Source organism: Micrasema longulum, unplaced genomic scaffold, assembly GCF_059751315.1.
Source record: "Micrasema longulum isolate JH-2025_06_02 unplaced genomic scaffold, ASM5975131v1 h1tg000515l, whole genome shotgun sequence".
Taxonomy (NCBI): domain Eukaryota; kingdom Metazoa; phylum Arthropoda; class Insecta; order Trichoptera; family Brachycentridae; genus Micrasema; species Micrasema longulum.
The window spans coordinates 297,344-322,169 of record NW_028277712.1 but is presented as its reverse complement, the minus strand read 5'-3'; the positions used below and the strand labels follow the sequence as shown (position 1 = coordinate 322,169).

General features: G+C 33.8%; 2 protein-coding genes, 1 long non-coding RNA gene and 1 other non-coding gene across 4 annotated transcripts in view; 2 read left to right on the top strand and 2 right to left on the bottom strand.

The window, feature by feature from the left end:
* Positions 1 to 7,157: 7,157 nt before the first annotated feature.
* Positions 7,158 to 7,229, bottom strand: TRNAD-GUC (transfer RNA aspartic acid (anticodon GUC)). The gene has a single exon. It is a non-coding gene; the product is annotated as a tRNA-Asp (tRNA).
* Positions 7,230 to 9,745: 2,516 nt separating this feature from the next.
* LOC148280895 (uncharacterized) lies at positions 9,746 to 16,763 on the top strand. Its single transcript, XR_015822476.1, has 4 exons — positions 9,746 to 9,768; positions 10,416 to 10,476; positions 12,208 to 12,345; positions 15,056 to 16,763. It is a non-coding gene; the product is annotated as an uncharacterized LOC148280895 (long non-coding RNA).
* On the bottom strand, positions 15,506 to 16,763 carry eIF1A (eukaryotic translation initiation factor 1A). The gene has a single exon (XM_088227628.1). The coding sequence runs from the start codon at positions 16,677 to 16,679 to the stop codon at positions 16,233 to 16,235; it is 447 nt and encodes a 148-aa protein (XP_088083754.1). The 5' UTR covers positions 16,680 to 16,763; the 3' UTR covers positions 15,506 to 16,232.
* Positions 16,764 to 17,013: 250 nt separating this feature from the next.
* The window catches only part of spoon (A-kinase anchor protein spoonbill), a 54,548-nt gene continuing 46,735 nt past the window's right edge, over positions 17,014 to 24,826 (top strand). The window contains exon 1 of the mRNA XM_088227624.1: positions 17,014 to 17,185. The gene's annotated coding sequence lies outside the window, so the exon portion shown is untranslated. The remainder of the gene's footprint in view (positions 17,186 to 24,826) is intronic.

The window sequence follows — 24,826 nt, the reverse complement described above, 5'->3', positions numbered from 1 at the left end:
TAATCAATCGGAATTTAAATTTATTTCAACAGAGAGGGAAAACATTTTTGAGAAGGGAATATGGAAGTCTAGGCATTTACAGGGCTTATGACCTGTCATTGGCTGGTTTAAGTAGCCACTTTACACACTGGAAATCCAGCCAGTCTGGAAGCATTTGGACATAATCAAACATTGTTGAATCAATCGGAAGCTTAAGGGTTAAATTAAAAAAAAATAGTCAAATTAAAATGTATTTAATTATTTATTGCTTAACTTTTTAACAATTTATAAATGGACATATTTTTTATATATGCACGTTTTTTGTTTGTGGATGCAGGAAGCTCCTGCACCAATTGGAGATGACAGAAGAAAATGATGTTTTGCTTCGATGTGTATTTATTACACGTTGAATAATATAATACAGAACCGGGAATAGAGCGCAAGCTGTTCGAACTCTCCGAAACGAACTAATCTCATAATTGAACTGAACTGTTCTGAACTGTTCTGAACTGATCTGAACTGATCCAAACTGGTCTGAACTGAACTGATCTGAACTGATCTGAGCTGATCTCATTGTACCTAAGGTTGCTTTGCGACTGCTTTTATAGCTGTGCCAAGCTCTTCACTTTCGCATGGGGAATCGAGATCATTTTCTATTTCCCTTACCGTCAGCAATTTGACATGCGTAATAAGTAATTAGTTTTTTGGATGTTTTAATTATTTACGTGCAGGAAATGCACGATTCACCTTCTGCGCACTCCTTAAGAGATTTATTGATAAATGAAAAATGCCTCCAATATCGAAATCATTATTTGATAAGAATTCGTTGTTTTTTTCTAATTTATTTGTTAATTAAAATAAGTTTTTGATCAAGCAACCCCCTGGAGTTAGGGACCTCTCCTATGTTCCTATCCCCCAATGCGCCAATGGAAAACTGCCAAGTAGTTATCGGATTGGAAACGAAATTCTGGAAACTACTGTAAACGAAAAACGAATCTTATTTCCGTTATGGATACATCGGGTAAAGCGAGCAAAGAGTGCGCACATAACGAGTATTTGAGTTGATAAATATCAAACATCAGTATGTCTATCCAATTTTTTTTGACATTCGTTCTTCAAAGTGTGAAAAAAAAATATCATTCCACTACTATTTAAATTTAAAGATGACATCATTATAACAATGGAAACACTATACAAAAACTCTGTTTCAATTTGACGAAGTTATGCAGAAAGCGTCCATCCCTCAAAATGCTAAAAATGAGTTTAATGTCTTTTTATTATAGGAGCAAAAATTCATTGTCATTTTCTTGTATACCCATGAAGAGGCCATGCCTTTGTGAAATTTTTACTATTAATATGTATTCCATTGCTATGAAATTATTCTTTATTTGTTGAATACTCTGTTTTACCTCTTTTGTTTATTGTAAAAAAAAAACTAAAAAAAAATAATTTAAAAAATAATAAATGCTGATTCCAATAGCATACTACGATATATTTATCTGTTTAAAACGTCCAAGGTCCAAGTGCTATACTTCTTTGCCAATTAAATAAAAATAAAAATAAAATCAAATCACTTTGACGTTTTTAAAGTTAATATAACAGTGATAGCCGTGATGTGGGTTAGGATTTTCTTTAATTGGCAAAAAAACTGTAGCATTTAGAGCTTGAACGTTTCCAGCACATAAAGATATTGTTTTTGTTATCAAAACAGCTATTACTCATTTTTAGGGTTGGACGCTTTCTGCATAACTACGTTCAATTCAGAAGCTAGGTCCACATGGACATCTTGAAGAACTGTTGTGGACATACTGGCGTTTGATATGTCATCATCATCATCATTTCCTTTCCGCACATAATGGTGCATAGGGCACTGCATTGGTACGAAAATCGCAGCAAATCTTGATCATTTATGTTACATAAGGTGATCAGTCTTACGCTTCAGGTACCAGTCTACGGACTATGAAATATTCTAGTGTAAAAACACCCTTTTAAATAATATTTCAAAAGAACCGTGTCGGGAATCAAACCCGAGACCTCTTGCATGGTAGGCAAATACGCTGACCATAACACCACGAGGCCGTTGATATTTATCAACTCATTTTATTTTAATAAATTTTATAGTGAAAAAACTTACAAACAATTATAATCATATGAAAATACAACATTTTGGAAAACAAAATAATGCATAATGTATTGTTGTTCTCTTAAAACAATACTAAAAGTATTAAAAAAAATATTTAAAAACTATCATTTTTCGCGTAATTTTTCCTACTATACTAGGTAAGAGTACGCACAACCATTTCTTGGTACAAGGTAAAAGTACGTATATAATACAATGTTAGCTTTTCGTACACAAATCACTATTGAATGCTCCAGAACCTATGTAGTCAGTGCACTTGTCGTGCCACCATGCTTTACATATAAACTAACTTCCGGTGGCTCGACGTATACCTCTATACAAAGAGGGCAACGGAGAACTTGTTAGCTTATTTGATCATCTGAACTAATTGGTTTCCCGTCAGTTTTTGGATTGTTCCCTGCTTTCTTTGATTTTGTTCGTAATTTTTCTGCCATTTCCTTCGTCTTCTTTCTCTTCTTCCTTACTGTATCTTTTTATATACATTTTATCTAGAGTACGCATGCGTACTCTTAGATTTGACACCCGTTTATCGACATACTAAAATTATTTATAAAATAACATCCAGTGAAAAAATAAATTCACTCAAAAAGGTTCAATGATCACTAAACAACATAAAATAATCACATTTGCCATAGTACTAGTCTTGTAACAGATTGTTTTTTATCGATTTTTAAATCACAACCAACAAAATACACAAATAGCTTTTCATAAGAAATGCAATCCAACACGCGATGTAAATGACTCACCGATTAATAATTTAGGATACAGATAATTTAACAATATTTTCAGTTCGTCAAAATTTGTCTACAAAACTTGTCTACACAAGGACTGGATTCAACTCCTTGGGGAGCTATTAATATTAACATATTACAGCATATATGAAAAACATTTTAGAGAAGTTAATATAGAAGTCTAGGCATCTACGGGGCTTATGACCTGCCATTGGCTGGTTTAAGTGGCAGTTTAAAATTTACAATTTAAAAGTACAAACATCTGGACAAACTCAAGAAATTGTTGATAAATCCACCTGGTCCATGAGAAGTATAAAAATTTAAAAAAATATAATTTTCAGGCGTTGCCTAGTATGAAGGTAAAATAATTCAATTAGATTATCTCACCCGCATAAATAAAGGTACCTTCACAAACATCAACAGATGAAATGTAGATGTTCAAATATGGGAAGAATGGTGAATGTTACACAGTGTGTAAATTGGCCGATCAAACCAGCCAATGGCAGGTCATAAGCCCCGTAGATGCCTAGACTTCTATATTAACTTTCATAAAATGTTCTTCATCTCTGTTGTAATATGTATAGATAATTGATAAAAATTGCAGTGTTGATGCGTACCTACTCTTTGGAATGGCGCACTCTTCGCTTGCTTTACCCTATTATATATTACGAGCTGAGCCCAGGAATGCTTTGCTATTGCTAGATTTGAGTTCTTGCTAAATAGATTAAATGAACACTATCGAAAGTTTGATATCAATTATTGTAAATACAATGTCCAAATAAGGCATGTACGTATACATTATTATTTTCGTGATTCGGTTTCGATAAATTGTGAGGACAGAGAATTTTGATAAATAGGTGTTCGAACCATAGAATTAAGAATAGTCCAGAAGGAGCGTAAAATCATATTTGAATATATCGGACTGTGTCCAAAAATTCCCCCACTTTGCCCCACTTTCACCGCGCGCATGCGTGAAGTCGCCGCGTATTATTGCCAGATCGCGAAAAATATAACCAAAACACAAATGTAAGATACCTAGTTATATTTTTTTTAAAAGCAATTTGTTATTTTCTCTAAAATTTTATTGTACACGCGGAAACATTTATTGACACAACGGGGTAAAGGGTCATTTAATAAGAGTAATTGAATTAATTAACTTTCAATTTTAAATTTAAAACAAATTTTATTTTACATAAAACTGATATTTTTATGTTATTTCAAATAATATTTGATGTGCTTATTAATAAGAAGTAGCTTAAAAAAATTGTCTACCCTGGCAACACTGACAAAATTTCCATTTTGTTTTCTTCGACAATCTGACAGGCGGAAAAATAATAACATTTTTGAGTTGTGCATTTGCTACTTACACTTGCATTTGCTACTTACACATGAAATGTGATCCCATCCTGTTTCTTGTTGGTTCCAGCAGTATTTCTACACTTTAAAACGACACAACAGCGATCACAACAGCGAAAGCATCTCGGTCCTGCGCCACTCTTGTATTCCGCAGCCAGGACAACTGCTTATTGGATATACTCGCCACAGTGATTCCTGGGGAATGATGAACGGAGTAGTCATCATCGAAGCTCCACTCCTCCTAAATGCTTTCTGCTTTTTATACATTTCTCAAAGAATATATTTGAGAAAATGAATTTGAGATTTATGGCCTAAAATATTATTTTCTTACCAGTATAGGTACTCGTATTTTAACAATATACTTACATATATTAATTTACATTTTTGTATAAATAAAATGACAAAATAATATCACTTATTTATTCTATTGAATAGGCACATCCTTACTCATAATCGATAGTTTTTTTTTTAACTTATAGACCCCATTTGAAAAAAAACTAACTTTTTGTTTGTTTTCAATAGATTACTTTTTTATGTTGAAGTTTTTTATGTTCAGCAGGATGAATATCACCCACATGATAAAGGTTTCGACTCTTTCACTTCACAAAGGTCAACAGATGGAAGAGTTAAGGAAATGTGGATGTTTAAACACAGGCAAAATGGTGAGTGTTACACCGTGTGTAAATTGGGCGCTTATTCAGCCAATGACAGGTCATAAGCCCTGTGAATGCGTAAACTTCCATATTCACTTCTTAAAAATGTTTTCCCTCTGTTGCAACAAATTTAGATTACTTTTTTATCGAGTATATTATGTTTCTGAACGCGGTTTTCCCTTTTCCGTAGTCGCTGCCAATCACACATACAGATTGACACACGCACACAGCTAAGTTCTTGTTAATACTGACACAAGTGCATCTTGGTGTTGAGTTGAATCGCAGTTCATTCCCTGTCTGGCTCTACCACGGTCCTACCGGGCCCCTCCCCTCACCCCCTCACACAAACAACCCTAACCGGTGTCCCACCAACGCCAACGGACCAAAACTTGGCTTGACCGAGAAATCATTCAGTTCCATAAAATTTCAAAAACATTTACAATGCTAAGGGCTTATAAAATTTCCTCATGGTCTAGGGGTTAGCGCGTTTGTCTAAATATTCATTTTAACCCTTGTGTGGCTATGATGTCACATGAGTCTATATAGAATACAAGACTTGATATATCTCTCTTATTAAAAAAAATAATGGTGTTGAATTTTGCTGTAATCGGTCAAAATTTTATAATTATTGTTACAAATTATGAAATATAGGTTATTGAACGGTATAATAATGAGTTTTTTTATTTTAATTTTAAATACTTGAAATATATAAAATTAAAAAAACTTTGTTTTATGAACCACTTTATTTATTTATACAGCCGGCTTGTTTCGGCAACAACACGTTACCATCTTCAGGGGTGGTATTCTAAACGCTGAAGCGCGCGTAGAGAACGCATTTTTAACGCGTATTTACGTACTAAATACACGCTAACAGAGCGATCCCTTCGCGCGCGATTCCGTTCAGAACACCAGACCAGGCTTATTGAACAACTTGTTAGCTTTCAGAGACGACAGCTGGAGTCGCGATGCAGAAGTTTGGGCGAGGGCCTATGCGACATCGGATCGGTGATTCTTCATAAAGAACTCACACGAGAGGTGGGAAGTATCTTACACCAAAGTAGCACACGAAATGTCGAACACCCTTCAAGTGGAACGGAAGGCCTGTTGATGATTGTCAACAGGCCGGCTACTTCTGAAGAGTTTTAAGTGGTTTAATCTTCACAAAAGCAAATGCTGAGAAGTTTCTGATGGGCAATTTTTTTTTCAATTCCTCCTGATCCCAACACTGAAAGAGAAAATGGAAGCGGTTTAAAAGCAGAAAAATACACTTTAAGAAATATACATCTTGTACATAATAAGCGAGGCAAATGATAAATGCAACTCAACATCTAAAAAAAAAAGCCGGATTGACTTTGGCTACAATTATGAAACTCTTCCTGAGATGATGCGGGGAGCGTAAAAATCTATAAGGTTTGTAACATCGAAGGAAAGGTGATCAATTTATTTAATTATATAATTATACATAATACGTATATACACGGTTTTTAGGTCCAGACCGCGAAACTTCAAAGGAACATTCATCATGGTAAGCTTAAAAAAAAGAGTAAGAATTTTTTTCTATAAAGTCATTAAAAAAATTTAATGGAATTGCATGATATGTATTTAGTTTATTATCCTTGAAAAAAATTCTAACTCCCTACTTCCAAAGTCCGTCAACCGAATCCCAATTCTTGTTTTCAATTTCCAAATACACAATCTTACGCTTCAGGCGTCAGTCCAAGAACGAACGAATACAAAAGTGTAAAACCGCTTTGAAAACCAACATCGTTGATGTCCATCCTGCCAGTAATCGAACACAGAACCTCAATTCCGGTAAGCGAACACGCCAACCACTAAACTACGAGGCAGACTTATCTCCACTCGATTTACTTTCTCAGTATTTTTATCTGAGAGTAGAAATCAAGTCGAAAACACTCGCTCAGAGTTATGGTTCTATTTCACACACAAAACTGTATTCTTCATCCGCCCATACACAGAAATATAACACAAGCAAGGTCTCACAGCATTTATGTGTAGATAATAAATTAATATCAACTAGTCGAAATTTTAAATTAAGTTAGATGTGAAAAATACTTACCAAAAATGTAATTTGCTACAAACTTCACAATATTTTATAAAAATGCAGTGTTAATTTAATAATTTAAAATTCAAACTTAAGTAATGTGATTTCTCTAAGATACCTAGGTATATTTTTAAATAATAAAATATATAATTTCGGCACACGCATGTTTTCATTATTTGTTACGTAAAGGAAGCAATTTTAATATTTGAATTAATAAATTCGATCAAAAAAAAATCCTCCCCGGCGGGGAATCGAACCCCGGTCTCCCGCGTGACAGGCGGGGATACTGACCACTATACTACCGAGGACCATGAGCAGTGCGGCAAATAAATAATATTTGTATATATAACACGCCTCAAGTACTTTTATAAAAATTGAGACATCTATATGTCTGCGTTAAAACTTCAATAAACGTTTTTTTTTACTGTTATAGCGCAACAGTCTGAAAATGAGTTGATTCATAGATGTCACTATTGCACAGCTCAAATTTTTTTATTAAACTTTAATGAATGTTGGGTATTTCGTCATGATCGTAAAACAAACACGCATAATATTCTGATTTTTTTCAACTTTACATAAGAATATGAGATCGATTTTTTTTTCAGATTTAGATTTTATGTCACCACTTGAAAAGGCACAAAAGCAAATCGTTTAATACTTGGGTTAGCTGTATATTTTAGATTTTTTAAAACCTGGAATATAAGGCCTTTATATAACCTCTTCAAGAAAATAAAATATGGAAAATAGGTAGTGTTTCTACGTCACATAGCGTAAGTACGCGACCTTAAACAACTAATAACATCTTAATTCCAAAATTAAAAACAACTGCAGCACAAAATCATTAACTTACAGAAATGAACAGAGGAAATAAAATGTGTAGTCAGAAAAACAACATATTTAAGAAAGAAGAGAAAAGTTTTTTCATTATTAATTTACTGACAGAACGGGGAAGCTATCCCTAGCTAAGCAGTTTAGATTAAATATTAGGCACCGGCAAAAACAAAAAATATATATGTATACTTTTACTCCTATTGTATAATTAATTAAACGTAAATTGCTGTACTAAATATGTAACAATTAGATAAAAATAAATTTGAAAAACCTTTTCAGTGTAGCACTGATTGAAAACACCGTAAATATTTTATTTGTCATTACATACTGAAATAATGTTATTCTGAAAATATTTACTAATTAAAAATAAACACATTATTGTAAGGAATCACTCCCCATTATGTACACAAGGAAACGTAAATATAAATATATTTCGTTTTAATATTGCATACCTACTTATATTTTTCTGAGTAAATAAAAAAAAATATGAATGAAAGTTAATATCGCCTTTTTGCGGTCCAGCCAATAATTAATATATGCATATTATATACATATATTAATGTAATTTTCGCTGGAATGTAGTTTTTTTAGCAATTTTTTTTTCTAATGTTTGCGTGGCCCAGACAAAAGGCCAAATCGTCCAGGACTCCGGTACAAATGCGTAAAACCGGTACAATCCCGGTCAAACCGGGACGTATGGTAAACCTATATATTATGACATTCCGCTTTCTGTCTGACTACTACTACCAGAAATATTACAAAGGATTCACTTCTTTTAGAAAATATAGGACTGAAACGTAAAACATTATTTTATTAATCACATGTATCTGATCATTTGCTGCCATATTTTTTAGCAGTATGCAAATATGTACTTAATGTATTATTTATTAATGGAATTCAAAAGCAGATTCTGTGTCCACAATGTGCAGTCAATGTGTGTGTTAAATGTTGTGTTTGGGCTGATATAAGTTTTATAGTCAAAATCATGAAAAGTAAAAATGTCAGTTATACCCACACCTATTCAGTGTTTATACCTGCAGGAATAAGTAGTTGGGTGTTAGTTGGAGTTCCTACCCCAGTTAGAGATTGACAGAGAAGACACGAGGTTGCTGTTTAATGCGTATTTATTACATGGCAAATAAGATACAGCACTTGGTTGTGTAACACGAGCGTCGCGGCGATGATGGGTTGAAGTAACTGCACTTGAACTACATGCTGGAACTGTGTGATGTCGTCGAGCTGGTCTGATGTTGGCTGCGTCCTGTGGTCTCTTTATAGACCATATTCCTTTGTAGTTCATTTCTTCATTGTAGGGATGATGTGATGATGTCTTTATGTGCAATATTGCTAGAGTTGTAATATAAATTGTATTGGGTTCGATAGAAAATGATGACATTGCATCGTCGGTCATTAGTCTACTTCAGGTGAACTAATTTAACACGTGTGTGTCATCGACTATAGACTATGGACCCTTCATACCTAATGATGGGATTTAAAATTTTCAATAACCAGTTCGCCCTCTCCTACCCCTACTCCCCCACCTTGTTTTTTATTCTACACACAAACAGATTTAAAATTCAATTAACAATAATGTTACCGAATTGTACAGAGCAACTACGTTTCCTAACTACTATGAGCTATGAAAAGAGTGCTAGATTTTGTATAGCATCTTATTCTGGCCCTAAGGCGTACCAGGCCATTTATGGAAAGGAAAACATTATTTACTTGTACATTTTTTGAAGCGTACATCTTTCAATATGTTCTTTTTACTAAGTGTAGTCACTTAACTGAATTTTTCCCTAATTTTTTTTATCTTTCCAATATTTTTTTCGCTTCGTGAGGTTCAAATATTTTTACAACATAGCGGACCAAGTAAACCAAGCGTGCTCAGACACATGATCTCAATCGATATCGGTATATTGTGTGACAACAAAGGGTTGAGGACCGGTTCGGCGAACCTTGAAAATTTTAGTTACCGGTTCTAACCGGCTGAATGCCACCACTGGTTATACCAATGTAATTTATGACTTTGCGAATAAGATAGTACCAAATACATAAAACAACGTATTTTTTAAAAAGACAATAATATAAAGAAACACTAATCATCCAGTTTATTATTAACATATTTTATGCGAGCTTTGCTACAATGTAACAGGTTAGAGCAGCGGGCGAAAATTAGCAAAAAATTCAATAATTTCTACTTTATGAAAATCGCTCTATCTTGTAAAAAAAATATTATTTTTTAATGAAATTTTTAATACACACTCACCATTTACTGCTTATGATAATCTTATAAGAGCTAAGAATAGAAGTCAAATGTATTTATAACACAATATAAAAGATATATAGGTATTTGTCTATATTTGCATTCGCAGAGCGATGAACAAACAACAATACATATTATAAAAAATCCAATCCAAAAATGCTTCCATTCTGCTTAGCAATTAAATAATAAAAAGAAGTGAACAGAAGACAGATATAATTTATTAACTCATTTACTAAACAAATATCACAAGAGCTGTGCAAGAGTGTGTGCGTGTAAATGAAAAACAGCTTATCTTACTCTTTAAAGATTTGTGTGTGTAATTTAGAGCATCTTTAAGCATTGACATAAAATACTCATATAAAATGTTCGAGTTAAGCTACCTTTCTTGCCTTTAAAGTGGAGCTGGCGTAGCAAGTATTTCTACCCTTTCTGCCAATAATCACCAGTCAGGCACGCAGGTAGAACTACCTTTTCCGCATAACCCCAAAGAACAAGTATTATTAAATATTTTAATAGTAAACTAAAATATGCCTAAAATCTAACATTGTTAATTCTTGCATAAATTTTACGTGTTTTGAGTGTTTCTGTAATTGGATACATAATGTCTGTTTAATTACTAGGATATTAAGAAATGTATTTTTAATGACCCAAGCAATATCGCTTTTTTTGTTTTTGGGGGCATTTGGCCATTATCTTATGAGCGAATTGGATATCAAGGTCTGGGGGGATGAAGAATACAGTTATGTGTGTGAAACAGAACCAGAACCCTGGACGAGCGATTTTGACTCGATGGCCACTCTCAGGTAAAATCCTGGAAAGAGAAATTAAGTAGAGATACGTCTGAGGCAGACTGTGCGGCATAGTGTAATGGTTGGCGTGTTTGCGACCCCCTATCTTTGAGTTCCCTAAATTCGATTCCTGGTAGGCTAAACGTGAAATATTTATTTTGAAGGTAGTTCACTACAAATTTTCACAGTCCTTGGACTGGAACCTGAAGCGTAAAACTGATCACCTTACCTTCGTGTAACAGATTATCAAAAAACCATGCATTTTATGTACCAATTCAGTGCCCTATCCACCACTGGATGTGGATAGCAAAACCATGATGATGATGAATCAGAAGAAAGGAAAATTTGACATAAAACGGCATTCATAACATAAATCTCATTTTTCGGCCTTGTCTAACTAATAATTTGATCATCAACATACGTAATTATATTATCATATTGGAAACATGTACATACATATTATTAGATCACATGACGTCAAGTATGGAGAAAGAAACAGAAAATAACATAATATTCTATGTGACTCTCTTACCTTTCTCACAGTGTTCCAAGATGCAGGACATGCTGCTTGCTATTACTTCGTAAGCAAGCAAAAGAGTTACACAGCTTATGTAGGCTAGTAAAGATGGATGCGCAACATCCCGCTCAACATGGCAACAGTGTAAGCAACAAAGTTAAACAAATGTGCCCATATCTCTGACCAACACTATCTCCTTAAGTTATGGTTTCCTAAAAGAGTGGTGCAGTCATCAATGCACACTGTGTAGAATGGTTTTTAAACATATTACTCTCCTCTTAATGATAGTTTTCGACTTCTAATGACTCCTTATCTTCCAAATATAGTAGTCCATTTTCCACCATAGTATGTCTCAGTTTTATGAAAATAAGAAAAACATGCACTTTACTGACGCAAGAAGAACCAGTGTTAAGCCGCGTTCCGCGGGGATCCATACTTGGTCCGGTTCTCTTCATACTCTATATTATAGGTTTACCAACAATCATACGGTCAAAGTCCAAAACTTTTGCAGATGATACAAAGCTGCTAACCCACTTACTCACTCAACTCAAGTACAGCAACACCTGGACAGTATACCTACATGAATGGACCAAGAAATGGCTTTTCACACTCAATATTAATAAATCTAAAGGTCTTCGCATTGGCTCAAAAACCCCAAACTTATATATGGTCAAAATGGTGTAGCATTGAAAGCTGTGAAACAACAAAAGGGACTCAGAATAACAGATTATTTAAAATGGGAATGTCACATGTCAAACATAATAAAAATATCCAATTGAATTATCTACTTAATAAAAAAGTCTTCTTACATACTTATAACACCGAATATGCTACCAAAAATATACAAATCCTATATCAGACCAACTCTCCAATGTGGGTTTCAGATATGGAATCCCTATTTTGTTAAGGATACCAACGTGTTAGAAATAGTCCAAAGACGAGCTACAAAGTTATCACCAAGCCTGGAACGGCTTCCTTATGTGGAGATGGGAAACTCTCGATCTCACAACGCTGCAGGAACGGTGAGTAAGGGGTGACTAGATAGAGCCATATAAGATACTCAACAGTCACTATAGCTGCATTTGGATCCCATGTTCGAGCTTAAACAAGATGTTTGTCTTCAAAGCCACAGTCTCAGACTGGAGAAAAGCAGATTCAATCTAAAACTACGGAAGCATTTCCTAAGCAACAGGGTTGTTGATGGTTGGAATAAGCTGCCACAAGAGCTGAGCTCAATGCGTAGTCTCAATAGGTTCAAAAAATGACTAGATTTGTTTCAGAAAAGTTAAAGTGCACCAACAAAAAACTTTTGTTAAAATATATTGAAATATAACAGCTTTAAGCTGCTCACTTAAAATTTATATAATAATAATAATAAAATTATTTAATAAAAATTTCGTGATCACGGCTGCTAGATAACGGCACCTCTTTCTCAGGAAACCATAGCTTAAGGGGACATTTAAGATAAAAGGTGTTGTGCAAGTTCTCAAACATCAAAGTATATGTCAAGTGTCGTGTACTGCAATATGTTGCTCCACTCATCCCCTAATGAATCCATGGCTTAAAATCTACTTTTATAATAACATCTTTGCATGGCTGATGCATTTCAAAAGAGATATCATTAAAATAAGTTTATTGTAACTGATTGGAAAATAATTATATTAAAAATATTTTATCTTTTAAAAATATCTCTTTATCAATATTTTTCCATTTGTATTTTAATTTATTATACACAGCTGTGTACTTCTTTTTTACGAAACCAGCTCATGAATGGCTTTAACAGCATTAACATAATTTTTATTATTTGAAAAATTCGAGTGAAAAAAAAATCACTTATGAAAGTAATGCATTGTAGCATTTTCAAAAAAGTTTTTCAGTATTTTTTAAACCCATACTTTATTAAATATCTTGCAATATTTTATTTTATTTATTTAAAATGAGAGTTGAAAAGTGTATTTTGTACTGATCCTAAATGTTCTTGGCACATACTTGTTCATACACAGTTATATTCTTAATTGGGATGCTATTCTTGCCAAATAATTCAGAGCCAGTGGTGATTCAATGTCATTAAATTTATTTTTTTTTAATTTATGTCAAATATAAAATTGTTATTTTCATCTGATTCAAAATAAAAAACCCACAAACCAAATGTTAAAAAAAATATTTATGATCTTTTCTTCTTCTTTAGCCCTATTCTCTGCACTGCTGGACAAAGGCCTCTTCCAAACATCTCAATTCCTTCTTATCTCCCGATTTTAAAATACATGTAAAACATGATATTTTTATGGTACCTATTTTTTTTTTAAATAGCCAAACAGGATGGTATTTTATAGAAGTTGTACAACGCTGCATTTAAAATAAATTTATCTTATGTTAATTTTACCGTTTATTTTTTTAAATCATTTAAGTACTGATTCAAAAATAAATAAATAAATAATTTGATCTATTCACATTCATTTATTATTTTATTTTCATTTATACAAGGTGGTCAAAATAATTCAAAAGTTGATTCCTTTTTTAAATTAAAACTTAATTAAATAATGCATCAATGCCAATGCTGCACTTTATGCAAGCAGTATTTTCATTTTGGAATGACACCTTTATAAATTCTTCAGTCGAGAATTTGCAACAAATTACTAAATGAATGCAATATGTTGTAACAAATAGTCAATAACTAAATTAATTTAATTGAATGAGTTTTATTTTAGACATATTATATGAGTTTTATGTATATATACACGTAAAAAGAAATGCTTAAATCTGTTTCCTATGATACCATTTTATGTCTGTAGGATTCTTATAAGGCTTAAATTTTTTTTTTCTGTATTAAATAGTTATAATCAAGACATCAATTAACTATCTTCAGAGTAATAATAATAATAAACATTTTATTCGAAAAAGCAAGCAGGGGGAATGCGATACTATGCTTTCCATTAACATTTTATTTATTACTACTACCATCACACAACTTCTCCATAGGTACCCCTATACAAGTTTTACACCGATTATTTGAAGTCCTGACTATTTTTAACCATTTCTGAATTGACAAGTTTTACGAGTAAGGGTGACGATATAACAACATGTATTGACAGCTCTTCGGGCTTTCCAAATATGTAATGTTTCAGGAAGGAAGGTTTCTTTTTTAAATTCTCTCGAAATGCAGGATCTGTTGGTTTTAGGCGAGAGTTGGAAAAACAAGGAACCTCCGGATTCTTGCAGTCCAACTATAGCTAAATTTGCCAGTCAATCTAAGGGTTGAAGTTGTTGAGACCCGCTGAAGGATTTGTGTCACTACTTATAAAAGATGTAGTGTGAAAAAAATGTGTGAAGGTGAAACATGGAACTGACAGAGGAAGGATGAAAGCGGAGTGAATGCGGTCGCTTAGACAAATGTGTGGGAAATTAATGTATGACAGGGCTACAAATTATGAAATCACGCGAGTGTGATTCTGAGATAGGTGTAATTGATAAGATCAAGGGGTCACTAAGATGGTTTGGTCGTGTAGAACAAATGGATGACGACAGAAATAATGGTAAAACAGATAGATACGGCGAGTATGAATGGTAACATATAATATATTCATGTATAAAAACTTAGCTACAATTCTCTACTGAAGTAAAAACTGTTTTACTCACTCCTGAAAGAAAGTAAGTTTGGGGTTTACGAGTTTTCAAATTTAAGCTGACAATATGCCATTTATGTGTTTTACATTTGCAATATATTTTATTTAGATGTGCCGTGAGCTCTGAATAACAATGTCTTAACTTTGTTGCTTCATCTGATGAACTGACGAGCGAGCATCCCCGCTCTTACCCTTATCGCCCTACATGGCTGGTCTATATCATCATCATCATAAAGCGCTTCGTTTGAAATATGTCCAAGATACTTAACATTTTCATTCACTTTTAGTGTCATCTCTTGTTTAATTATTATTTTAAAATACAACTTTTACAACAGTTAGTCATTAAGCTCTGTGCCAATTAAAATGCAACGAGGCTTTCAATACAAAAGCAATTCGATTTTCACAGTTTAATATGTCATGTACAACTCTTACATGTAATATGATAAAATTAGTAATATAGACTAACCCTACACCGCTGAAATATTAAAATGTATCACTATATTGTAAAATTAATCAAAGTTGTCAAAATATATCAAATAAAAAAGTAAAAACTCAACTGTTTTTTTGTAAATGTAATTTTAATAAACACCAGCTCAAAAAATTACAATAATTTATATTAAAAAACATGTTATCTTACATATTTAACAAGGATCTTTTTTTTTAAACTGTTTTTAAAATACGTGAAATGAAAGGGTGAAAAAATGAACATTATTATTGATCACAATTTGATGGAGAAAGCAGAGGTGTATTCCGACCAGTGTACAGTCTGAGGACAAGACCCTGAATTAATAACACTGCAATGTAATACAAGTAAGATTTCTATCCCACAACAATATCCATTATTTAAAACAATACAAGATTTTAGTTCATTTTTCAGTGCAACTCCACTTCTATTTTAAATTTGAAAGCCTATGTAGAATAACCCTTAGCAGCTCATTATACAGATTTTGGAATGGGTGCAAAAACAATGGACGTGGAATACAAAATATGTCGAAATTATTTTATATCTAATAATGGAGTATTTTTGGTCAATGAGCGTTAAGTGTCAAAATAATGATTTAAGGACATGTAATATTCTGGAATACACATAATGAAATTAAATGTAGATATATTTGTCCCAATTCTATACTTTGACGGGGAACAAAAAACAAATGAATTTTATTCGAATCAGAAGGTTTCGATAGTTGCGAAGAATAATATGGGTCTACAAATAATTTTACTGACAAAACAAATCACTATGAAATAGACAGCCATGACGTAAAGGGATTGTGACATAAATAACTTTATTAAATGGCGTCCACTGGATCCACATCCTCGTCCGAACTGATTTCATCACCAAACTCGATATCTTCGTCGAATCCGTCATCCACAAATGTGACAGTTTCGTTAATACGAACAGTTTCTGGGAATTCTCCGTATGTCTTGAGGTTTCTGGCTTCATCCGGTGTATATCTTAATATGACATCTGCCTTGGCATCCTGATAATCACGCAGTCCAATAAGAATAATGTCTCCTTGATTAATCCAAACCTTTTTCCGAAGTTTTCCACGTATGTGGCAAAGTCTCTTTGATCCGTCGAAGCACATGGCCTCCAAGCGGCCATTACCGAGCATTTTTGTCACTTGGGCGTACTCTTGCCCATCTTCTTTAAACACTAACTCACGTTTTTCAGTTTCATTTTCATTCTTTCCACGACGCCTGTTTTTACCTCCTTTTCCCTTATTCTTCGGCATTTTTCACTATATTATATTAAACATTAATTTTAAGATCAAAACTGCGTCAGGCAAACAGCGAGCGGAGACAGATTTACAGGTTATGAAACTTAGCAACCCAAAAATTGACAGAACAAATACAAAAAAGTTGCCATATGTATTGACAATGACAAATCGCAAAAATATATTTTAAATCCCTTTGTGTGGCTGCCTTGCGTGGATGGTAAAATTATTTTCTGCAATAGAAATAGTTTTTACCGACCAATTTTCGTCCACTATGAACCGCTAGATGGAGAGAGCTATCACTTTTTTCATTAAAAATAAAGAGCGTCCTGCAATCGGAACGGGGCCGTTCGACGCCATGTTGCAGTTTATCGTTCGCACGAAAACATTGTGAGCACGTGGATTAGAATTTTATTCCCTTCTTATATCAAATAAAGGATCTATTTTGTGTGTATACATTACCCCTAATATCCTGTGTATTGTGTCAGTGATCGCAGGAAGATTAATACCAGCCCTAATCTTTGGTGAGTAGAAAATTGTCCATTTTACCGGGTATACCTAACCACCCATTCTTAATATCGTATCATATGTGAAAATATATACTATTTCAAAAGAATCTTTAATGGTTTCTCAGTATTAAAAAGAAAAGAATCCAAAGTATTTACTTTATGAATTTGCTATTTACGCAATATATACGCATTAGCAAATCCACGCATCAAAATTGCGTAACTTCGAGAAACCCTTCGGCGTAATGTTTTTCTTATTATTTTTACCAATATTCCTTTATGGCATCTCTACCCGAAAAGGCAGCAACGGTAAAATAACAGAATTACCAGTTATAAGTCAACTTATTTTATTGCACAACCATCATTACTTGAACAAAGTGTATTATTCTGTAATTGTTAAGTATTTGACCTATAAAATAGTAGATACTGTCTTTGTGTCTTTTCAATTTACCGGTGATTTATTCTAGATAAATATGTTAATGTAGGTAGTATTTAACAACGACCTTCTATTTTCTTTAAATTACTTCCCGAAATAAAGTAGATGAAAGCTATTTTTCGACTCGCCATCGCAGTCACATGTTTGCGTTCGATAGAATCTTCGTCTAGGTTAACTTCGTCGGTTTGCATAAATAAAAAAAAGTATTTTATGCCTTATATAAAATTACTCGGGAACAGCTGACTACTGAGCTTACTAATAATAGGTAAACAATGAAACAAATCTAATACGAAACGTCAACGTTCTGATTGGAGTTTTTTTTATATTTCTAAATCACAGTACCTATATAATCTACGTCAAATAATTTCGGCCATGGAAAGGAAGGTTATGTCCACCATATGTGTATATAAATTTAAATAAGAAATCACGCTGTTGAACACGTTTTATTAAATACTAATAATGGTTACTTTCTTGATTGGCTTTATTTAAAAACGCATTAGGCATTTGATGTTCTCAACTCTTCTGGATAATTTGCAGTAGTTGGTTTACGGTAAAAACATAATGCGTCATCAGAATTTTCTGCTTCATTTGGTTATTAAAAATTCTCTTGATAATAAAAATCCCTAAAAGCATTTTTAGGGTTTTGTTTTCTTCGATATTTTTTTTATGTTTTGACCAAAAAAGCAAATGTTTTGTTTTGTATCGTATTTTTCGTGGTGCACGTCTAGAAATATGTGCAGCGATTTGTTTACATCGTCTTTGCCTTAATACTGTTGATGTGTCATAAATAATAATAATATTGCGTAACATTATGTAATCACGAGATTTTTTATATAACGTTATTATTGATTTATTTAAATTTTTGTGCATAATGTTAATTGTACATTGGCGGGTTTATTGCCAAATGGCCATTTCTTCCAACCAACAATGTATGTATGTATCTACATACTTATTTTGTATTTTTTCTGTCATAGCACAAGCGGTGGGAAGTGTGACTGACACTGGCTTTTTTATTATATTTACTCGTTTTTAGACTCGGATCAGAGGTTGCAGGATTGAACCCCTCTGTAGCACGACGACTTGATTCCCATTTTCTAGCATTGATTTGTTTTTAACTACATTGTTGAAAATTGCAATTTTTTAACAGCTTATGTGGATGTATCGGGGCCGCATTACAACGGAAAGCTAAGAGAGTTATCTTTAATAGTCTATATCATCTTCCCCTTTCGCACCTAATGGTGCATAGGGCACTGTATTGGTACACCAATCGCAATATATCATAATCGTTTTATTTTTAAATTTATAATTGTATTATTGCCGAATGGAAATTTCTTCCAGCCAACCAATAAAATAAAAGTGTTATTTTTATAATTCTATTTACAAAACATATTCAATAGAAAATAACAATAAAATAGCTTTAGATGTATAAAAATAGAAATAACTGTATTTGTACATAAATTAACTTAAATCAATACTACTACTTAATGGGGAAAAGGGAAAAACGGGAAAGGAGGAGAGATTAAGGAAGAGAAAGGAGATTTTTCTTCAGACGCGATTTAAACAAAGATACTGTAATAACATCTTTGATGGTGGATAAGAGATGATTCCTCAATCGAGCAGCATGGACACTACATGAGTTGGAGAAGAAAAAGGAATTGTGGATGGGTATTAAGAGAGTGCTTTGAGAATTAGAACGAAGAGGTAAACCATGAACTGATAAGCGTTGAAGTTTTTCACGGATGTATATAGGAGCGTTAGGACCATGAATTACATTGAACAGAAGTGAGAGGGAGTGATAGTCTCTCCGCTGTCTAATTTTGAGCTATTTCAATTGCCTACAATAATCAGAAATCTGGTCATATTTCCTAAGACCAAAAATATACCTTATGCATGTATTCTGAAGTCGTTCAAGTTTATCGAGTTGCTCACAGCTTAAATCAGTCATGGAAACATCAGCGTGATCTAGAATGGGTAGTAGTAATGCTTGTACGAGAATCCATTTAGCGAGTTACATGAAATAGATACCAGTCCAGGAACTACGAAATATTATAATGTAAAAACACCTTTTTAAATAAATATGTCATGTCAACCATGACGGGAATCAAACCGGAGACCTATAGCATGGTAGGCAAACGCGCTGACCATTACACCACGGGGCCGACTGAACTCTTGTAATATATAAAACTGGGGTTGCAGCACAGTTTAATATATTTAAAAAGATTTTAGGATTTCACACCAGTCCCCTGGACCCTTATTACGAAACATGAGTAACAAATAAAACGAATCCTAAATGAAACAATGTTTTGAGTATGTCCAAATGCTTGCAGATTTGCTGGATTTCAACCCTAGGGAGTTATTCATATTTAAATTTTTTGCAACAGAGAGGTAAAAGATATTTTAGAAGGGAATGTGGAAGTTTAGGCATTTACACAGTGTGTGAAGTGGCCACTTAAACCAGCCAATGACAGGTCATAAAGCCCTGTAAATGGCTAAATTGATTGAAATTGGCTAAAAAATAAAACCATAGACAATAAACGCGGCATTTCCAGTAGCCAAATATAATATTAAAGATTTATCCTTACCACAAATTGTAAGGATCTTTCCTTATCAACAGTAGATCGAGAATCATAAATTTTTTAAAGACATCTTCTGCAAGGAATAAAATCCCTACCTAAGGATTCCTTAAAAACGGTAATGAAAGTTACAGAATCGCGGTTCGGGGCCCTGATAACAGTGGGAAGTTAACTTCGACTGTCTATAAAGAAAAAACTATATTTATGTACAAAAATGAGTATATTTGCATGAACATTTAAAGTATCTTCGTCGGTTACCTAATAATAATAATTGAACATGTTTGAAAAATTGTATGCATATTCTGCTTTTCACACAGAAAACTTAATTTTAGTTTGTAGATAAAGTTGTAGATAAATGTCAACTTCCCATTGTGATCGGGGCCCTGAATCAATCCTCTATTATTGTTCTTGGCCTTTCTGCGGGCCGTCGCGGCCACGTCAGCAGTGCAACCCGCTACTTAATTAATGTTATCACGCGCGCACCGGCTACTGGCGGGAGGCGGGAGATTCCTTGTTTGTGTTGTGCTGAGGCGAGGAACGGGACGGGACGGGACGAGGGAGAGCTTCACAGAAATAGCACCTCTCAGCCGCGTGATGCTGATGCCACGACGGACGGCGTACTGGATACTTCACCAACCCGTACTGGTGGATTTTTTAAAGCTGGCGCGTTCGCAATACTATCACAAACGCATTGTGTAGTATCTGTAAAAAAAAACCCATAGTATGACATAGCACGGTATACGCATTAAGAAAATTTCCTCGCGCTCAGACGCGTTTATGATCGTGACATAGACTACTATTGCTTTGTTAGTTGCTAATGATATGATAATAAAATATACACAGATCGCTCCTGCGTTCGTCTAAATTTTGCTTGGATTCTTAATAGTAAAAATATAATAATATATATTCAATGTTGAGCTACGGATTAAAAACACTGGTTTCTAAATATATTTTTAAATTTTATCTTATCATATTTGGGTCGATTATCTATTGCTGGCGCGTTCGCAAAACTAACACAAACACATTTTTAATGTAATGAATTGATTTTAAAAACTTTCATCTTCAATTTAAGTCAAGTGTTAAGAGTATCCTTTTGGATTAAAGCAAAAAAAAAACAGCAATAACTTAAGAATATTTCGTATATTTATTAATAACGTGTCGCTCCTAAAAAAAATTTTTTTTTTCATATACATACCCCTCTAATCCAACATGGATTTTATTTTTAAAATCAACATCCTGTAGATTTTAAATGCGTTCGTGTAAGTTTTGCGAACGTGCCAGCTCTAGTTAATCGACCAGTACTTTCTCCGACTGCCCTGGTCCCCGTCCTCACTACCTACACTTCCACATCAAATTTTTAATGTTTATTTTAGACTAGCTTTTACCCGCGGTTTCGCTCACGTGGTTTTAGGGAGATATTATTTAGGTTATCCATTAGTTGTATCGTTTATCAGTAAGAATTTTCCCAGTGGAATGTTATATTTTATCGGGATTGAATGTAGCTGGATCTTCTAAATATCGCCATGAAAGAAGTACGATAATCCGTTTGGCTATTGTGACGTAGCATCGATATTCTGTTCACAAATCCAAAATTCTGCTACAAAACCAATACGAAAAACAAAACAAACCAACCATAGATAAACCAAGTCAATTGTACAAATTTAAATAATTAACATATTACAACAGAGATGAAGAACGTATTAGAGAAGGTAATACAGAAGTCTAGGCATCTACAGGGCTTATGACCTGTGATTGGCTGGTTTAAGTGGCCACTTTACACACTGTGTAACATTTATCATTCTGCCCATATTTGAACATCTATATTTCTTAAATTAGTTCATCTGTTGATGTTTGTGAAATTAAAGAGCTGAAAGCTTTATTTATGCGGGTGAGATTCATCTAATTCAATTATTTCACATTTTTGTGACAAAAACATGAAAGTGCCAGTATACAGGTGTTCTTTAAACCCTGTCACATCCGTAACCACGATGATCAGTATGAGCAAGAAGACATATTGGCACATGAAAATATTTTTTTAGAACGACTAAAATCTTAAAAAATAAAATATTTAAAAAAACAAATGATTGCTTACTTCTGCAGGGGAGAAATGAGGAGGGGGGAGTCTGATACACCGTTAACCGCACGGCCGCACCCCCCTTTGCTTCTCCCCTGCAGAAGTAGGTAACCATTGTTTTTTTTAAATATATATTTTTTTTAAATTACATTCGTTCTAAATATTTTTTTAAATATGCTAATATGTCTTCTTGCCTATACTGATCATTGTGGTTTCGGATGTGACGGGGTTTAAAGAACACCTGTATACAAAACGATATTTTCGCATTCCTATTTGTGGAATAAAAATAAAAATACAATTCTGTGTGTTAAATACAACCAGAACCCTGGACAGGTGTTTTCAACTTTCAGGTAAAATCCTGAAAAGGGAAATCAAGTGGGGATAAGTCGGCCTCTTAGTGTAGTGGTTTGCGCATTCACCTACCATTCAGAGGTCCCGGGTTTTATTCCTGGCGAGTCCACGTGAAATATTGATATTAATGTATTTAAACTGCAACATTTCATCGTTCCCGTACTGGCACCTGAAGGGTATTGCGGACTACCTTACCTTTATCTAACAGATGATCGAAACACATTGCATTTGGTTTAACGTAGCAGTGTCCTATGCACCACTGGCTGCGGAAAGGCGAATGATGATGATTTGTAGAATATAAAATTTATTGCATTTGAATATTGTTTTAATTGTTATTATGAACGAATGATAAGCGCCATTTTTGTGAAATCACTTCAAGGACGTACGTCCCAACACTTCTTGCAGCTACAGAGAACATAAGCGGTTGGGATTTTAGCTAATAGCATTTCGACTGGGCAAATTTTTGTACAGAAGTACTGGATTTAAAACGTAAGGATGTTTATCAGAATTTATATATATTTTTATCTGGTAGACCATAACTATGCAAAATTCACCCCATATTCTAGTTAGTACGTGCATTTTAGAAATCAAATAAAATAATTTACATAACGTAAATTAACTGTATCATATTATCCATATAGTGAGGGGATAAAACGCCATAATATTTAAAAGTATTGTAACAAAATACAAAATAGACATAAATAATTGTAATAATAGTAGAATAATATTGTAACAAAATACAAAGTAGACATAAATATTTGTAATAATAGTAGAATAAAAAATATGGATCCGCGCCGGTTCATTACCCAACCGAACAGAACGTGGCCATATTTAATACTTACGTATTTCTATTTTATTTATATTTCTATTTTGCGATGGTTCGGTCATGTGGAGCGAATGAATGATGAAAGAACGGCTAAAAAGATTTATGATGCTAATGTGTCTGGTTGTAGAAGTCGAGGAAGGCCGAGAAAGACATGGCATGATCAAGTACAACAAATTCTTGAAAGTGGTCATGTGAAAAGTCGGAATAATCGACGTGCGTGCATGAGAAGATGTATGAATGTGAAGGAAGCAAAGGAAGTGTGCCAGGACAGAGTGGTGTGGCGTTCTATCATCTCTGCCTACCCCTCCGGGAAAATGGCGTGATGGTTAGTTAGTTAGTATTTCTATTGAAATGGTATTTTTGTTTTTTTTATAATGTACGCATTTTTCTTGAAGATGTATGAAAAAAATCGTAAAAAATATTTTAATTAAAATTAACTACTTTGTATGACGTCACTAGTTCTTCCGAATCAAGATAATAAGAAAGTTGTGGTAATTTCCAGTTTACGTTAAGTATACTGACCAATCCGCAGAACTTATCGAGAAGAAGGGGAAGATAAATTGAGACATCACACGCGTAGTTATTTAAATAAAAGCAAAACTTTAAAAAATCATTGTGCTGATAATACGATACATATACATTTTTTTAAATTTTAGCTCAGTTCAATAGTCTGCCAACAAATATTTAAAAAATCACTGAACTCCCTCATTCCATCAGACGTCATTTCGTTGATTTTTATCTAAAACGTACATCTTTTCCTCGATTTTCAACAATTTCATGCCAAAAATAAGTAATAAGAAAAAGTGTGATCTAAATCTAGCTTAGTATAGAATAAACCCCGAACCGGGTCTAACGCAAGGGTTATACAAACTGTTGACAAAGGGGTTGCAATCTCCCTCTGTAAGTATCATTCTTGCACATGCGCCCTTGGTTACCTAAACCCGCCCGCTTATTTCCCTCGGTAGGGGCGCTTACTATTATTACTTTGTTTCTGTACCTAGAAATTCGGCAGAACGTCAATTATTCATACTGAGCGATGCTCGAGCTTCCAGTCTGCAGCCTGCAGCCTGCAAATGGGGCAACCGTCGAGACTCCACGGTCTGACGATCAGATCGCGAGAGATGTACTTATTTACGATTTTATTGTACAACATATTTATTTCCTTATCTGCAATCACTCGAGGCTCGAATCTATCAGTACAGTACGAGACTATTGACTTGCCCCTTAGCTCGTTCTGCCGAATGAACGATAAAAATATTCCTCGTATGAGATATATCTCATTTTGGGGTTACGTATACCCCGAACCCGTGCGATAATATTGCAAATATATTATCACATTGCCTCGATAATAAAACTATTGACCTTGTTTGAATTTGTTAAAATGTTAACCGTTAGTTTA